Source organism: Balaenoptera musculus, chromosome 6 (assembly GCF_009873245.2).
Source record: "Balaenoptera musculus isolate JJ_BM4_2016_0621 chromosome 6, mBalMus1.pri.v3, whole genome shotgun sequence".
NCBI classification, from domain to species: Eukaryota; Metazoa; Chordata; class Mammalia; order Artiodactyla; family Balaenopteridae; genus Balaenoptera; species Balaenoptera musculus.
The window spans coordinates 93,581,270-93,600,037 of NC_045790.1; the positions used below are offsets into that span (position 1 = coordinate 93,581,270).

The 18,768-nt window shown below is 40.6% G+C and overlaps 1 protein-coding gene across 1 annotated transcript in view; it reads right to left on the bottom strand.

The window, feature by feature from the left end:
- SVEP1 (sushi, von Willebrand factor type A, EGF and pentraxin domain containing 1) overlaps positions 1–18,361 on the bottom strand; it is a 183,779-nt gene extending 165,418 nt beyond the window's left edge. The window contains exon 1 of the mRNA XM_036856266.1: positions 17,803–18,361. Coding sequence (XP_036712161.1) covers positions 17,803–18,339 — 537 coding nt within the window. The 5' untranslated portion in view covers positions 18,340–18,361. The remainder of the gene's footprint in view (positions 1–17,802) is intronic.
- Positions 18,362–18,768: the final 407 nt, after the last annotated feature.

Here is an 18,768-nt window from a genome sequence, read left to right on the forward strand (position 1 = left end):
AAAGTCTAGCTAATATGATGAGGCAAGGAATGGAAATGAATAATCCAAAAATTTCTGATGAAACAGAATTAAATAAAAAGGAAATACTGAGAGATGTTGAGAAAGAGGTACGCACAAGGGTAAATGTTTTAATTGCAAAGTTCTGTAGCGACAACTGACTGGTAATATTTAAAAATTCAATTGTGATAAACTTGAAGGGTAATTTCAGGAGAATTTTATTGTATGGGGACATTTTCAATATGAAGCTTTAAAAATAAAACTTAAAAAACATACTTTTACTACATATTTATACATAATTATATATGTACTCACACATAGAAAAAAAGAGTAAAAAACAAAAACTAGAATAGTTATATTTTTGTTTCACCTAAAACTATTAATTGGTCTATTATTTACATAATAAGGAAAAGAAGCAAAAGTTATTTTTAAAGAAACACATGCAAATCCCTCCTCACACTGATGGGATTCCTCTGGTTCCCTGTGTATAGTCCTACCTCTGTTCCCTACCCACTGGGAAAAAAATTCTACTCTCTCAGAGCTCTCTGTGCCTGAGTCCAAATTTCCAGGAGACAGAATATAAATGATCCATCTCAACTACTGGATCACCACCCTCAGTCCATCCAGACATGGGACAACCTCTACAGGTGGGCAAAGGATTGAGGAGGAGGATGGGTGTGGCTCTTGGGGAAAATAGTTGTTGATTGACATGGACCACAGAAGAAATGAGCTACAACGGAAGGGAAGAATTTAATGCTATGCCTAGACTTATCCAGCAGAAAAACTGCTTTGGAAACTTATCAGGTCAAACTGTCCTTCCAAAAAAGCACCAAATGTTAGGAAACATGGTGTATAGACTGGAAGAATTCAAGTGTAAAAATATAACTGAGAAAGTAGAAACACATTATTTTTTTTTCTTTGTATTTATTTATTTATATTATTATTATTTTTTAACATCTTTATTGGAGCATAATTGCTTTACAATGGTGTGTTAGTTTCTGCTTTATAACAAAGTGAATCAGTTATACATATACATATATCCCCATATCTCCTCCCTCTTGCTTCTCCCTCCCACCCTCCCTATCCCACCCCTCTAGGTGGTCACAAAGCACCGAGCTGATCTCCCTGTGCTATGCGGCTGCTTCCCACTAGCTATCTGTTTTATGTTTGGTAGAGAAACACATTATTGATGATTCAAAGCTGTCAGGAAAGAAACTATGTCTTCTTACCAGGTATTTCAATAGTGACTCTGAAGGAAAAGTTTAGGAGTTTAGAATATACAAGACACAGAGAATCTAACCATTATATTGTAAATATTTGGGATTCAGGAACAACACAACTTTTCAAAAAGCCGGATGTATTTCAAATCAAGTGTACTGACACAGGGGAGATTCAAAGAGGGTGGAGGTTCTCAGTTCATGAACTTATTGTGTATGTTGTTATAATTATCCTAAATTTATCAAAAACCACATTTAATTGTGACATTTATTAGCATTCCAAATAAATGACACTTGGAAGTTTATTTTGTTTTCCTTTTGTTTCCTTTGTTTTGTTTTGTATTTTAGTTTCTATGAATGACTATATTAATTGCCATTATAGGGCAAAAGATTCTGTGTATCATGTTTTTTAAAAAAACTGAAATTAGACCCCAAACAATTTAGGGTTGAGTTTGCACAGATTAGAAGACTTATTACATGTATATACTTAAATTATCAATCAATGACTGTAGTAATATTTACATCCATCATCATTCAAACATGCTGACTTTTAAAATTACTATAATACAGTCTCTAGTGAATTAAACAATTCTTATCATTTAAATACATGCTTACACCTAAAACAGTGACAGTGTTCCTTAAATATGCACTGGATATATAAATGAATCTAGTTCATTACCTAAGGTACTTGAAGAAAGATTTTTCTAAGCATTGAGGATCATGGAGCCGATTGCTAAAGTGAGATTTTCTTATCTGAAGAAAATACTAAAATAGCCATAATGGAGATATTTTTCTTTTGTGAAATGGAGTGGCATATATAAAAACAGGAATGTTATGATGCAGGGGAACACTGAGTATCCCAGATCAGGATAAACTGAATTTAGTTGGAAGACCAAGTTTTATACCGAGGTTTGGCATGTAAATTTATAAACTTAAGTTTACACTGTATGACATTTTGAGACATGGACGAGAAGTACCTAGGACTAAAAAATAGTAATTTTGCTTGAGTCACATTTTCATTTCAACAAAAGATGTGAGGCTGAGTGTTGACCTTGGATTAGAGGAACTGAAAAACTCAGAAAAGTAGATAAATAAAGAGGACAGAGGCAGATGTGTTGCAAACAGGAGATACAATCTCCCACTGCTTCAGTGGCTTGGTCTCTGCAAGGATTGGTGGAGACATCTGTTAAGATACCCGAGGTGGGAGACGCTGGCCAATGTAATTATACTGTATAAAAATGGCATAAACAACAAGGTCCTACTGTATAGCACAGGGAACTGTATTCCATGTCCTGTAATAAGCCATAATGGAAAAGAATATGAAAAGAAGGTATATATATGCATAACTGAATCACTTCGCTGTACAGCAGAAATTAATACAACATTGTAAATCAACTACACTTCAATAAAATAAATCTTTAAAAAATGGCATCTGAGAGGCAATTCCCTGTACTGAGTGGGGGTGAAGGGGATGGGGGCTAAAGATCATCACTTGGGATTATCAGATGCTTTACAGAGTGTCCACTCAAGTGACATTCCCCAAATGTTCCCTCCTTTTAGTCCTGTGTCTGTTCTACTTGGTCTTCTGCGTGGGCACCCACATACTCAAGTCCCCCTCACGGCTGCCCTCTCGGCCTCGTCTTTGCAATGAACTTCATTGCTGAGTATGTATCAGTGGGTCTTGCACTTACTGGATCCTCTAACAGAGCACAGAGGCAGTATTACATGGGGGTTAAAAGTTTAGACTTTGGCCCAGACTGCCTGGATTTGAAATCCAGTACACCTTGACTTATCAGCAGTGTCACTTTGGTCAAGTTACTTACGTTCTCTGTGTCTCAGTTTCCTCATCCGTACTTGGGAAATAATAATAACAACCTAACTGAGGACACTTTTCTGTTGCAAGGGTTTAATGAATTCATATAGGGGAAGTGCTTAGCGTGGGACCTGACAAGTAGCAATTACTCACTACCATTATTCGTAAAAGAAACTTTTAACGTGTTGCTAGAATATATCCATCAAGTAGGTAAACCAATGACAATGAAACCAATATTTCATTTGAAGCGGTGAATGAAAATAAGTCATCATATTTGTGAAGGTTGACAAGATACATCAGGGGATTAGGGAAAATTATGACTCTATATCCAAAACCCATACAACTCCACCTGAGCCGAGAAGGGGGTGATGATGCCCCAGGTAGAGGAACAGAAAAAGAACCACTTGAACCTGTCCTGTTGTGAGGATGCCATTACAGAAGTGGTTAAAGGGTGGTGCTGACAGTGATACGGAGAGAAGACATGAATTTAAAACCTCAGATGCCTGCACGTTCTCTTTTGAACTCATTGGATGTTCTCTCTAGAGGTGCTGTGGGGTTTGCCTCCTGGACCGGATTTAGGGGAAAAAGGTAAGAATTCACGCCTAAGATTCTACTCAGCACTTTATATTTCTCCCCTGGGAAAGTGGTCTAAAGGGTGAATTTGCTAAAATTATTATAACCTATCATTTAAGAAGCCAAGCATCCACTGGATATTCCTTTAAGAAGATGTCATAGCCATCCTTGTTTTAGTTAGAAATCATAGAAGCACAATACTATCTTTGATATACTAAAGTTAAAAATACTGAACACTAAGGTTATAATAAATATCATTTCCTAGGTCCTACAGGAGATATAAAGTCAAATAAGATGTGATCTCTGTCCTCAACAAGCAGAGGGTAGACAGACATCACCCAGACAACAAGTGGTACAAAAGAGTATGTACCATGTTTCCCTGTAATTTCCCAACATAATTAGGCAACTCCCGTCAGTATCTCCCCACATTTGGGAAAATATCAAATAGGTGAATACAGATTACACTGCAAAATTTCCGAAAAGAACTGTACTGCTGGGACTTCAGCTACCTCTGCCTCCTAGATTCTGATATTGGGCCTCATACCTTGAAACCACAGGAGAAACAGGAAATTTCAAAAGAGGAAAAAGTGAAAGGTGATAAGAGAAAAAGTCATTGGTGCTTCCTGTGTTTGTGGACTGACAATCTCTGGCCCATGTTCAGATCCCACTTCTGGTAGTACACCCAGTAACTGCTCCCTATGCCAGTTGTCTGTTTAGCAGGCAATAAAGTGACGCAAGCCCAGTTCTTTTCCTTGTTCTCTTTCCCCTATGGAAAAGTCACGCACCCTTGCTTTGCCAAATGTTGGCAGGGCAGGCTGCTCCCCTGAGGCCCCTTTCTGCCTGCAACACTCGACCCTGTCAATAACGCCCCCGTCCCATATCCCAGCATCTGCATCTCTTTGTCTGAGGGCTTCCTTTGGAGACCACTCTATTCACTTGCAGGGGAGGTGAGAGTGGCAGAGAATTAACGCTCTCCAGAGAGCGGCCCTCAACAGTGACTGATGAGAGTAGGTCTATAAATGCCCCCAGATCCCTCTCTGCTGTGCTCATTCAAAGTCTTGAATTCCACCCCCGGCTCCTAGTGGGATTAAGCACAAATTACCTTTCCTGTAATTGTTGGTTCCCTTCCCGTCTCACATGCTGACTCTCCTAGCAATGTTTACTAGGTTTGTTTACCTCCCAGACAAGCTACTTGCACTCGAATCCTCATCTCAGTTCCGCTTCAGGAAGAGCCCAAACGGAGACACTGGCTCTGTCTCTGGCTTGCTTTGTCTCCATTCAATCGGCACAGGAGCAGATCAAGGCTTCTGCCCAAGTAAATTTCCAACCAGTACAGAGAATGCTGGTCTCCCCTTCACTTAGCTGTTGGAAGGGGAGAGTCCTCTACGAGGGCCAGGAGAGATCAGCCTTTCAGCAGGAACTCTGCTCTCCCCAAAGGCAAAGATCCCAATGCCTGCTCTGTTTCTGGGTCTCAGTGTTTCCCTTGTTTCTCAGCCCTCTGATGGTATAAACTAGAGTAGGGTGCCAGGCGGGGGCTGAGCGGGACGGCTGATGGTGTAGGGCCCGCTCTGCACAGTATCCGTCCATTTCCTCTGAGGGAATGTATCAAAGTTGTTGGTGGCGCTCTTTAAAATGTGGAATATTCAGCGCTCATTAGTTTAAGCCACAGGTCCCAGTGCCAAATCTGAGACCACAGTGAAAGTCCTACATCACGCCCTGCTGCTGATGAGTACTGAAAATGCAGATTTTTACTACTGATTAGCTACAAATAGCCTAAACTTTGGTATCTTTATTGCTAGAAACTTCCAACAATAACTGCCTGAAATCACCACTTTGGGAGCAACATTTAAAAGCCAAGCATGCATATTTTGAAGGAAATTGTGACTAAAAAGAGAGAAATCTTGGCTAGAAACAGTGCTTTGAAAAACACAAACAAGCAAATAAAAATTGCTTAACTTTTTCTAAGTCAACTGCAGATTCATCTGGAAAGGTAAAGCCTATAAAATAGGGTTAAGACAATGAGGGCTTATTTGCAGATATGACTTGATTGGTGTAGGTCAAAATGAGTGAGCCAAGTTGATAGAGGTACCATTATCAAAACACACTATCAAACAACACTGCTGAACGTGCCTGAACCCTCTCCACCAACAACAGCAGGCAAATAGGCTGCCTGTTTCCGCACAGGACAAAAAGCACACACGCAAAACAAAATGAACCTTGAGAGCTAGAGAAGAATGGATTGTGGAAAATGGGTCCTTTGAGGCAATTATTTCATTTACGTGTGACGATATTAACGGGTTAGAGAATACCTTTCTGCTATGAGAATGTCTTTGATCAGTGAGAGTAAGAGGGACTGACAGGGCAGTGGGTCGGCCTCCCTCTCCACGTGCGAGCAGCCAAAGGAAGGTCACGTTCCCCAGCCTCTCAGCAAGGTGATGGAGCCAGTTGTTTCCACCATCTGCAGCCTCAACGCTCTCCTCTGTGTCCCACTGTGGCCAGCCATCAGGGCTCCTCTCCTGAATGAATACCCACAGGGAGCTTGCCAAGTGGTGAAACAACCACTGTCATCTGCGTGCAGATTTTTATGGGAGTTTGGATCCTCAAGACGCAACGTGACGCTAGGAGGGAGGAAAGGGACAGCTGGAGGGCATAACAGGATCTGTAGGGTCAGTGCTTTCAACCCAGGACAATTCTCCAGTCCTGATGGACTCCGTACAACAGCATTTGGCATTCAGGGGGAAAAAAAAAAAAAAAAGTTGGAATTGTTTCACTTCGATTTCCTGATAATCAGCTAAAGCATTATTTTATTTCTTAAAGCAGAGCTGTTTTGTGGGATAGTATACAAAGTTCTCATGACAATTTAGATAAAAGCTGAGATTCAAAAGGATTTTATACTTGAGACCAACCGCTTCAGGCTATGCCTCCAGATGCCCCAAAGGCATGTCTTCAATCATCTGTACCCAGGTGAGCAATGATATTTCACTTCCTAGTAAATAATACGTGTTCGCTATAACTAGATTTTCCAAAGGCAGAAGAAATGGATTTATTTAAACAGGTAAATATACTGCCTATAGATAACTACTGTTAACATTTTGAAATTTTTCTTCCCAGTTGTTTTCCTGAGTGCATATATTTTATGAAATTGGACTTTTATATATACAGTTTTATACAGTGATGGTAAACACACAGAGAGTTTTGGCTCATTTAATATGCTATTTGGCCAATTTACGATGTCATTAAATAGTCTTTAAAGATATGATTTTACTGAATATATTTCACTGTGGATGTGTTTTTATTTTGTTAACCTTGGAACTTGGTTGTTGCTGCCTCTAGTTTCTGGGTGGAGTGTACAGCCTCAGAGTTACCCTCTGGTCCCCCGACACCCCCATTCTCACCCTGCCCCTGGGGAGGAAGGCTTCCTCATCTCCTCCCTCTCCCCCCTTTTCTTTGGCCTTGGGCTGCCCGTCTGTGGTTTATAGAGATAGGCTCCATGTGCCCAGCACTGCCTGTCCGGGGGGTGCAAGTCAATCTAATTTAGAGATTCAGTATTAGGTTGCTGTGCACCTAAGCCTGCATTAAGCAGGAGATGCCGGCATGCTTGATTCTCCACCTGACTTCTCTGTTGTATTATAATTCAACTGATTTAGTACTCAGGAGAGGTGAAGAAAGGTGTCATTTATTAAGCCCTCCCAAACCATAGCCAAATTGTTTCTAAATTCCTATTCCAAGGAATGCTGGGATGAACATCCTTTTACAGGAATCTTTGTGTGTTTCTTGTATTATTTCTTATGAGAAGCTCCTTGATGGGTAATTTAGTTTTACTATTTATACTTTTAAGACTGCAAACATACTGACAATTTACCATATTATTCTGGAAACATGCTCCCAATTTTAAATACACAGATGTATTGTGAATGCTCTACATTAAGAGAAAGGAGGCTATTAAGAGGAAGACCTTGAAGAGAGAAAAAAGAAGGAGAAATATTCAGTAGAAGGTCTTCCTTGGTTGCGGGAAGAGACCCTTACTCTAATAAAGGTGAGGAAGTACGGTTAAATACAGATGCATGTAAGTTTGGAGGTGGAACTAGTGGAAATTTGAGAGAGCTCATATCTGAGAAAATCAGAAGTGTATGTATTTTAACCATATACACATATATACATTTTAAAGATCACCTTTGATATTTTATAAAACTATATTTTACATTAGCAACCAGTATATCCTATAACCAGGTGCAGTAGGATGGGCATTAAACAATGAAGGCTATCAGGAGTGTTTCAGAGGGAATTAAGAAAATAGTGCATTGAACTCACGTACCTCAAAATATATTTTATACACTCTAGCGATAACACCTGGAAAAATATCCAACTTGGACTCTACTTAGTAAATGACTAAGTAAATTTACTAAGTAAACTGATTTTACTCTGTAAATGATTCAATCTTTGTAATAAACCCTGCCAAGAACTTTCTTTAAAATTTTTTTCTCTATTACTCTTGTAGGAAGTTTTGTCCTTAATTTTGAATGACATCTATTCACACAAAACAAGGTAGCGTCACTATTGCAACATATGTAGCAACTAGACTGCTCCTCAAGTTTATAGTTTTCAGGTTCACCGCAACTAGAAAGAAAGAATGCTCTGAATTTGAAACATTGTTATTGCTTGACACTTTACACAAATAAAACGCAACTGGTTGAATGACCTAATAACAAAGGCAGATAGCAAAGAAGATGAATATTTAAAAAATCTTTTCATCAAGATTGATAAGAAAATGCACCTACTAATGCACTGCATATTTCAGTTCCTTCTCACTATCATTCATTTCAAATGAAGTGCTGTAATAACATTCATGGGCTACAACATCTCACAGAATGTTTCCTATCCACAATTGGCCTCCAAACCAAAGCAGGTTACTGTATGTAAGCAGATTCTATGCCAGAAATACATTCTTCATATGGCCGGGGGAGATTTAGAGAATAGTGTTAAAAATCTACGGGAAAGGCAGAGATAATACAGAACAGGAAATTCCTTTTAATGTAGAAGTCTCTTAACCTGACAGCTTCCTCTTAAGAGCCAAAGAAGAACCATGTTTTCCTGAGAAAGGTTCATTTGGATTTACTAACTGATAATAAAATATTGATTATATTTTGTGGGATGCATTTTTTTCCCCCCATCACTCTCAGTATAATCTTTTATTTGGGAGTGAATGCCATATTATTTAGAAGCTTCTGGGAAACTAACATAGGAAGTTTCTGTTGCCAAAATTTAAATAGATTGCTCAGGAACTTTGATAGTTTTTCTAAAACAAAAGCTTGATCTAGCACAAGGACAAAGGTATTTTTTAGTTAGGCAAGGCCTGACTCGTCCATCTTGAGCTGGGCCATTTGAGGAAGAAACGAAATGGGATTTCCAGATATTTCTCTGGTTAGACATACACTCTTCCTGACACACTGGTTTGGTAAAGACCACTCATCACTTCCTCAGTATCCACACTCTCCTTCCTCTTCAGTAACAAAACTCTGTAAAGCTAAGGATGGTATAGAGACCAAGTTCCCCCTCAGTGAGATCTACGGGAATGTATTGTGTGAATTGCTACAGAGTCTTCTTAAACAGCAATATGACTGTCTTTATCCTTTCTTGCCTCCTGGAATGAGCCCCTGATGGTAGGAGCTCCAACAGCTATCTTGGACCATGAGGCGACCCGAAGATGATAGAACAGAGGTCTGAAAGAGAGGACTCTGGGTCCCTGAAGACATCAGACAGCTGCCATATTAGCTCTGACTTTTCTACTCAAGACTTAATTTGAGAGAGACACAACTGTTTATCATGTTTAAGCTTGTGGTACTTTAGATTTTTCTACTACATCCAGCTAAATTTAATCTTAGCTAATATATTGGGTTAAAAAGGAAGCTCAGAGGACAAACTAGAAGGTATTATACCATCTCAGGTTCTGCCAATGATTGGTCCCTGTTAGAGCGTGGAACACAATCAAGGATCACAAAATGAAATTCTAAGTGCCAGGTGGGGATGCTGAGGAGTTGAGAGAAATCACACCCAGAATTGTTACACACCCCGATCTGTCAAGAGTAGGCCCCACATGGACATATACACACTACCAAGTGTAAAACAGATAGCTAGTGGGAAGCAGCCGCATAGCACAGGGAGATCAGCTGGGTCTCTCTAGATCACCTAGAGGGGTGGGATAGGGAGGGTGGGAGGGAGACACAAAAGGGAGGAGATATGGGGATATATGCATATGTATAGCTGATTCACTTTGTTGTAGGGCGGAAACTGGCACACCATTGTAAAGCAATTATACTCCAATAAAGATGTTAAAAAAAAAAAAAAAGGAAGCCCCAAACTCAGATTTTTAAAAAATGCTATCTCCTGATTTTAAAATGCCTGCCAAAATTAAAACATACATTAAATATACATATATATTTTAAAATACACAAATACATACACACACACACACATATATATGCACCTGCACACACACACATAGGCCATATATATATCACACACATTAAGGGCCAATTGAAAAGCACCCACGGAATGACTGTGGCCTTAAAGCCATGGTTTTTGTCTTCTGGGTTAGATTGGCATTAATATCTATGTAACCTTTAGAAGCTCTGAAGATGGAATTCCCTACTTCTCCCTGGCTTTCGATACAACTCAACAAATGGAGGTAATACAGTAAGATGGTGGGTTGGGTGAGGGGCGGTGGGGGAGGAGAAAGACCAGATGACAATTCGGACACTGGATTGACTCTACCTTTGGCATTTATTCAGCCCTGTGAGTACCATTTAGTTACCTAATCTCTCCTAGTATCCAGGCCTTTTCTGTAAAACTTGATTCTGGAAAATCATAACATGAAAGCGCTTCATAAATTACAGATCACTTTACAAATTAAAGGTGTATCTGGTCAAGAATGAATACATTTAATAATTCTACTTCATGGTTGCTGTTAAGAGAAATCCTCTCTAGCACATTGTACCAAGAGGACACTGGGGAAGGCTTTTCTATCCTCTGACCACAGAAGTGAAGTAGGACAGAGCAGTCTGCCATTCCTCTGTGTTTAAGCAGTCAGTCTTTGACCAAGTACCCTCATGATGGATTTCAACCAAACATCATATAATACTGGCAGCCAACAGGGATAAGTGTCTTTAACAGTAGCATACGTGCACCCTCTTAATACGTATCACAGTGTCCTGTATGCTGGGCATAACAAAACTAATAAATAAAATACACAGATACCAGACTAAGAAGAAATTAGAATTCAATATTTGACAATTATTTGCTCTCTCTCCAAATAAATTTCAGTACCATCTTTGCCTGGGAAATATACAAGAGGTCTGGATCTATTTTCTGCACTGAGGATTCATTCATTCATTCATTCCTTCATTCACACTTCTAAAGTACAGATGGGATTACAAAAGAACTGTCTACAGAAGACCAAGGCAACATGAGAATTGTTTTAAAGTTTAAGAAGCACAAAAGAGAGAACACTTCCAGAGGTGTATTTAGAAAGATCATCTTTCCAGCATCAAAAAAGAACTTAGCTCCTTCAACGGTGAGTAATTCTTGACATCTAAATCATGCTCTGAGTTTGGAACAGCTGAATCCACTGCAGATTGTATGACTCCCCTCTACCTCTTCCAATAGGGAAGGAGAACCCAAACTTTGCTTATTTCTTCAGCATCTGGGCCATCAGAAAGACTGCTGCATAGGCTATTATTGGCTCATTGTATAGAAATAAAATAGCCTTAATTTTATTCATCAGGGTTTTAATCTGGTGGCATCTCACACAACTCCACGTTTTATCAGAACACTTAAAAGGTAAAGGTGTGAACGCGTAGCAGCGAGGACACATAACGACGATGCCCTTCCCTTGAAGCTAGGAAGAGTCTCCACCTGTCTCTTCCCAGTCTTCGGGCCACACCTAAAGCTCAGATTTTTGGCAAGGCAGCACGTTCCCCACCATCGGATCATATTTCTGGAACTCTGGAACAATAAAGAAAGCAGTAGTTTTTTCCAAAGGAAGCTCCATGCTATGTTTGTGTAAGAGAGATTTAGCAAAAGTGAAGTGGGATGAGAGGCTCTGATTTTATTATGATGTGAAATGCTTAGGAGTTGAAGAGTTCTGCATTCATAGAGGGGCCAATCCAAAATATGCACTTTAGGAAAGGCAATTTATAAATACATGGCAGGGAGAAAAACCAAAAGAAAGGTCACTGTGGAAGTCATCTCTTGGAAAGGAAAAGCTGAAGAGCTTTTCGTTTGTTTTGTCAAAGGCTTTCATGTAATTAAGTTCAAGGTGCTAAATCTTTCCCCCATTCTATTGATTGTGTCTCTGGAGGGAACTGTACTAACTACAGATTTCACTGCTTTTGCCCTATACTCTTTGATGACAGTCGGGGATGGTGCCCCAAAAGAAAACATCTACACTGCAGTTCATCCATTCAAATAAAGTGTGTCTGTGCATATACTCCCCCCATCAAGCGGTACAATTCTGACACCCTATAAAAAATGAAGCAACACTGTTACCCTTTTTGTTTCGTCAATCATATGTGCTGAGAGATAACAGCAAATTTCATGTTGGTAAAGGAAATTCTCTATCTTGAAATTTTACATAAGAGGAGAAGATGTCTGAATTGGGGGGGGGGGGTAGCCACGTACTTGCAAGTGTGTATCTATGTGTTTGCATATTTGTCTGCCTGTGTTTGTGGCTGTGGACAGCTGTGAGGTCATTCAGTGTCAAATGGAAAAGGTTTGAAAAACTCAGTTTTCTGGGGAAAGTAATGAGTAACCTCAAAAATGTCCCCATGATTTTCAGTTTCACATAAAGGCCACATCACAATCAGTTCCAATATTACCATTCTACGCACACATGGGAATCTGATGAACTGTTTCATCTCCATGAAGAAATGTCTAAATTTCCAAACAGAACCACACAGTTTATCATTTTCAAACTAATCCTGTGATAAAACAGGCTTGCTTGATCCCTTTGCCAAAATTCCCATTCAAACTTCTACTAATGCCATTTCTAAACAGCGGTCATCTTCTATCAACTTTCTCCATAAATATCATATTTTAATTACACCTAAGCATACTCATCAGAGGCTTGGCAAAGTTACAATAAAGACATGTAGGTTTCCAGGTTAGACAGGAACTGAGTCCAGCTGACCCTCTGCTGTACCTTCTCATAACCCAACCAAAATGAGAAAAGGAAAATAAAGTCAAGGGAAAGTTCAGTTAAAACAAACTTTTGAGAAATTTCTGCTTGTTAGATTACAAACGGATCCAGACTGAAGAAAGGCACTGGGACCCCTATTGGCAATTCCACTTTCCAAGACAGGATGTAGTATTTGGAAGGAGAAAGCTGAAGACAGAGTAGGTCTTGAGGAAAGCAGTTCATACTCAACTCATTACCCATTGAACTGATTTGGATCAACAGTACTGAGAGGCCCTGGGCAGACCTGGCCAAGCCAAACAGAGGAGCTGGTCTATGGCAAGTTTTTCCCTGATGCAGAGGGCTTCTTCCCTGATGGAGTGGGCAGTGACGTGAGGAATAAGGCCAGCCTCTGGGACCTCATGAGAACTCGGAGTGGAGGCCAACAGAGGACTGAGTCTACAAAACTGAACCCTGCCTGGCGTAACTACTTCAATTAAGAGAGGATATCTTTAGGGAGTTCTTTTGTCTCTTAAAGCCAAAAGCCTTTCAAACTTCATAGGAAAGGGAAAAAAAGCACAAATTAAAAGTAGATTCAACAGATTGATAAAATGGTAGATGCTAGCATCATAAACAAAATTCAAAGGCAAGTGAAACACAGAGAAAAAAATACTTGCCGCAGACTTGGCAGCAGGAGGGTTAATATCATTAATATTTAAAATGCATTTACAAATCACTAAGAAAAAGAATCACCCTCAAATGAAAAATGGATAATAATCCCAAAGTATTTTAAGAGGTATTCAAAAAAAGAGCTATATATGGCCAACAGTCCATGAAAAACGTGTTCAGCCTCACTAGTGAGGAAATGCAATATAAAATGGGATTCTAGGGACTTCTCTGGTGGCACAGTGGTTAAGAATCCGCCTGCCAATGCAGGGGACATAGGTTTGACCCTGGTCTAGGAAGATCCCACATGCCACGGAGCAACTAAGCCCCCGCGCCACAACTACTGAGCGTGCGCTCTAGAACCCACAAGCCACAACTACTGAGCCCATGTGCCACAACTACTGAAGCCCACGTGCCTAGAGCCCGTGCTCTGCAGCAAGAGAAGCCACTGCAATGAGAAGCCCACGCACAGCAATGATGAGTAGCCCCTGCTCACCGCAACTACAGAAAAGCCCACGTGCAGCAACGAAGACCCAACGCAGCCAAAAAAAAAAAAAAAATGGGATTCTACTTTTCACATATAAATTAGGAGTGTCATGTTCAAATGATACTAACCTGTGTTGGCTGTGTCCTATATACGGACCCAGGCACTACATGTAGGCGTGCAATTTGGTACCCATTTTCTACAGAGCCACTTGGCACACGTATCAAAGGCCTTAAAAAACAGGCATCCTCTTTGAAGGAATAATACCTACCACTTCAGAAATTTGTATTAAGGAAATTATTAGAAATATGAGCAAAGATTTGCTCACACAGTACTGTTTGTAACAGCCTAAATATACAATAATAGGTAATTACGTGATAAAAATAAAAGCACATCCTGTAATGGAATACTGTGTGACCATGAAAAATGATAAAGTAGAAGTGTATTTCTTATTATGAAAAGAAGACTGCAAAATATGATGGAAAAGTCAAGTTAAAGAAGAGAACATACAATACAATCCTTTTTTGAGTAAACATTATTTATGCATGATATACGTATGAAAACATACCTACTACCTTGACAATTGCAAAAAGAAGGATATGCACCAAAATATTACAGTGTATTTACAGAAAAATTTTCTGATTATTTTATCTTCTACAATAAACACTATCAGTAAAATAAAATGTATTTTAAAAAAATGAATCAAAGAGACTTTGACAAGAATTCAGATACATAAGTCATGTTTAAAAAATCAACGTTTCTTTACATCAAGAATAATTGTCTAGGGGCTTCCCTGGTGGCGCAGTCGTTGAGAATCTGCCTGCCAATGCAGGGGACACGGGTTCGAGCCCTGGTCTGGGAAGATCCCGCATGCCGCAGAGCAACTAGGCCCGTGAGCCACAATTACTGAGCCTGCGCGTCTGGAGCCTGTGCTCCGCAACAAGAGAGGCCGCGATAGTGAGAGGCCCGCGCACCGCGATGAAGAGTGGCCCCCGCTTGCCACAACTAGAGAAAGCCCTTGCACAGAAACGAAGACCCAACACAGCCATAAATTAATTAACTAATTAATTTAAAAAAAAAAAGAATAATTGTCTAACAGCTCATACTACTCAATAACAAAAAAACAAACAACCCAATCGAAAAGTGGGAATAAGACCTAAATAGATGGACTATTACTCAGCCATAAAAAAGAATGAAATAATGCCATTTGCAGCAACATGGATGGACCTAGAGATTATCATGCTAAGCGAAGTCAGAAAGAGAAAGACAAATACCATGTGACATCACTTATATGTGGAATCTAAAATACAACACAAATGAACATATCTATGAAACAGAAACAGACTCACAGACATAGAGAACAGACTGTGGTTGCTAAGGGGGAGGGGGAGTGGGGAAGGGAAGGATTGGGAGTTTGCAATTAGCAAATGCAAACTAGTATATATAGGATGGATAAACAACAAAGTCCTACTGTATAGCACAGGGAACTATATTCAATATCTTGTGATAAACCATAATGCAAAAAATATGAAAAAAGATATATATGTATAACTTTGTATATAAGTCACTTTGATGTACAGCAGAAATTAACACAACACTGTAAATTGACTATACTTCAATAAAATTTTTAAAATTTTTAAAAAGTAAAAGAAGAATAATTGTTTAAAATTTAATTTGAAAAGATGCTATTCAGGATAGCAGTATTGAATAGAATACATTTAGGTCTAAATTTGAAAAATATATGCAGGACTTAATTACTAGAAATCTACGACTTTACTGAAGGATACAAAAAGAAGTGGTTATAAATGGACATACCATATTTTTGACTTGGAAGAACTATTATTATAAAATGTAAATAATCCCCAATTTAATTCTATATTTTCTATATTGAAATCAAAATCCTGGCTGGTTTCATTTGGAATATGTGAAAGTGAATTAAAAATTCATATTAAGTTATAAATATATAAGAACTGATTTAAAGAGAAAAGATAAGAAAAAGGAGAATTTGCATTACCAGATATTTAAATATATTGTAAGGTTATAATAATTAAATCACTTTTTGAAAGCTTAAAAATAATAGATGGATAATAGGATGGACTATCCTATCATCCAGGATAATAAAAAATTCATAGAAAGCCAGGAGGAGATCAAATACCCATAAGCTTTTAGTGTATGATAAAAGTGGCATTCAATTAAATTGGAAAAGGATGAATGGCTAGTAAACAAATGATGCTGGGACAACTGGTTAACTATTTATTAAAAAATAAAGTTACACATCTTTGTCATACCATACACTAAAACAAGCTCCTGATAGATTAAACTGTTAGATGGGAAAATATTTCTCTGATTTGGGAAATGAGAAAGCCATTCTAAGAATATAAGCAAATGTAGGATCTTAAAGACAAAGTTTGATGGATTTGGCTATATACAAATTTAAATCATCCATCTAACAACACTGTGATAAAGAAAAGTAAAAGGCAGTGAACTGGAGAAACATTTGCAGCATGTATGAAAAAGAGTTACCAGTCTTACTATGTAAAGAGCTTTTACAAATCATTAAAATAAACCAACAAACACACACCATAATTGCAAAATGGGCAAAAATTATGACCAGGTAATTATCAAAGGAAAAATACAAATGCCCAGTAAATGTATCAGAAAATGTTCATTCCCCAGTAAAACTAAAACAATTGAATTTGCTAAAATGATACCTCTATTCACCTACCAAATTGGCAAAGACATTAAAAATATGAGTGCATGTTATTGGTGACCATGTGGCAAACTTACTGCTGTGATAACTCTGCTGGTGGGAATGTAAATCTATACAAGCCTCCAAGGGAGAACTGGAAATATGTATCAAGTAGTTTACAAATGTCTGTATCTTTAATTCAGCAACTTTACAGAAATTCTTCCTCGAGAAGTAATCAAAGGGGTCCATAAATATTTGTGTTTACCATGACAATAAAAACCTAAGTGTCCAACAACTGGTGACAGGTAAAATAGATCATAGTATATGCACCCATCAGACTAGTATGCGAGTTAGGTAGGTATATAATAACTATATTATATTACATATATAATGATGTAGATCATTTCATGATATAACAAATGAAAAATGTAGGCTACAAAAGAGCAAGACACCAGTTTGGTTTAAACTATGTGCAGATGTGCATCCTGGGCAAATGTTCAACAACATGTAAACAGTGGCTTTATAAGGGTGATGGGATTAGAGGCTTCTTTCCCCCCCCTTTTCCTCCTCTGATTTCATTCATTTCACAAAAATTGGCTTGCTATCATGTGTCTGACATTTCTATATGCTCCAAATTTTCTTCAACTGAATATGTGTCACATTGTAATCAGAAAAAGTTAAATTTTGGAAAAGTAAAAGTCCAGCATCTTAAACTGACTTCCTCTTCCAGGTGCTAAGAATCTTGTAAAGGACTCAGAGCAACGAAATTCATGTTGAAAGCATAAAATCACGTACCAGAGAACTGGGGAAATGTTCAGGTCACTTCGCCTCTTACCTTTAGAGACACTTCATAAAACGTACTCACCTGTTCCAGTTTGGCCACGGTTTGTCCCTACGAGCGTGAATTGTGAAGAGCATCTCAAGGACCTCTTCCTAAGAGGGTCCTCAAAGACCACTTAATAAGGAGTCTGACATCTTCTTAAGCCTTTAAAATCCAACATCCCAAGGGACCCCACCCACCAACAATAGAAGGGTAGGTATGATTCTGACTTTGGGGATGGGGACGCTTGACTCAGGGTGCTGTGGCTTGCCCTAGGCTGAGCCCAGCTTTGAGCCGGACAGGCAGCGGGGGGTGGGCAGGGCCGGGGCGCGGGCTGGGGCCGGGGCCGGGGCCGGGAGGGGCGGGCACCTTACCGCGGCTTGCTGGAAGGCGCCCTTGGTGTAGGTGCCGCCACCGCGGTAGGTGATGGCCGGGATCTCGCGGCTGAGCAGCGCGCACTTGTGCTGGTGCGCGCGGCGGGAGGAGATGTAATCGACGCGCGGCACCACGTTGTTCTTGGACGAGAAGGTCACGATGGCCACGCGCGTGGCCGTGGGCACCACGGGGAAGTCGGACAGCAGCTTACGGACGAACTTGAGCTCGCTGAGGAAGTTGGCTTGGCCCACGCTGGACGACTCGTCCACCAGGAAGACAAGCTCCAGGCGCTCGCTGAGCTCCCGCAGCCGCCGCACGCGTCGCCGGAAAGCCTGGCCCAGCCGCTCCACTTTGCTCTCCGCCGCCGCCGCGTCCTCGCCGGGCGCGGGCGGCGCGGGCAGCCGCCCCGGGGTCTCGGGCGCGGCCTCGGGGAAGAGGCGGAAGCTGAAATTGCGAGACGGAGACAGCTGCTGAAAGGTCGCCCAGCCCGAAACGAGCGCCAGACCCCAGCAACAAAAGGCCAGGCGCGCCCACATTGCGCTGGAGACGGAGCGGCCGCCCGGGGCGCAGGCGTCGGCCCGGCGCGGAGAGATGCTCAGCCGCCGGGCTCGCCGAGGGGCGTGCGCGGCGCGGGGCGCGAGGCGCGGGGCACAGGACGGCGGCCGCGAGCCTCAGCGCCCTCTCATCTGACACTGGGGACAGAGTCCAACCTCCTCCGGCAGCCCGGGGACAAGGGATGGAACGGCGCGCGCTCGCTACCCCTCTCGCTCTCGTCTTTTCTCTCCCCTCTCTCCTCCTCCTCGCTCTCCCTGAAGCCTATAAAATGTTTGAAGGAAAGGGGGCAGTCAAGAAAAATCTCCCGCTTCCCTCCTTCTCTCCCTCCTATCTCTGTCTCTCCCTCTCCCCTCTCCTTCCTCTATCTCTGCCTCTATCTCTCTCCTCCCCCTTCTCATTCTCCTCCCGAG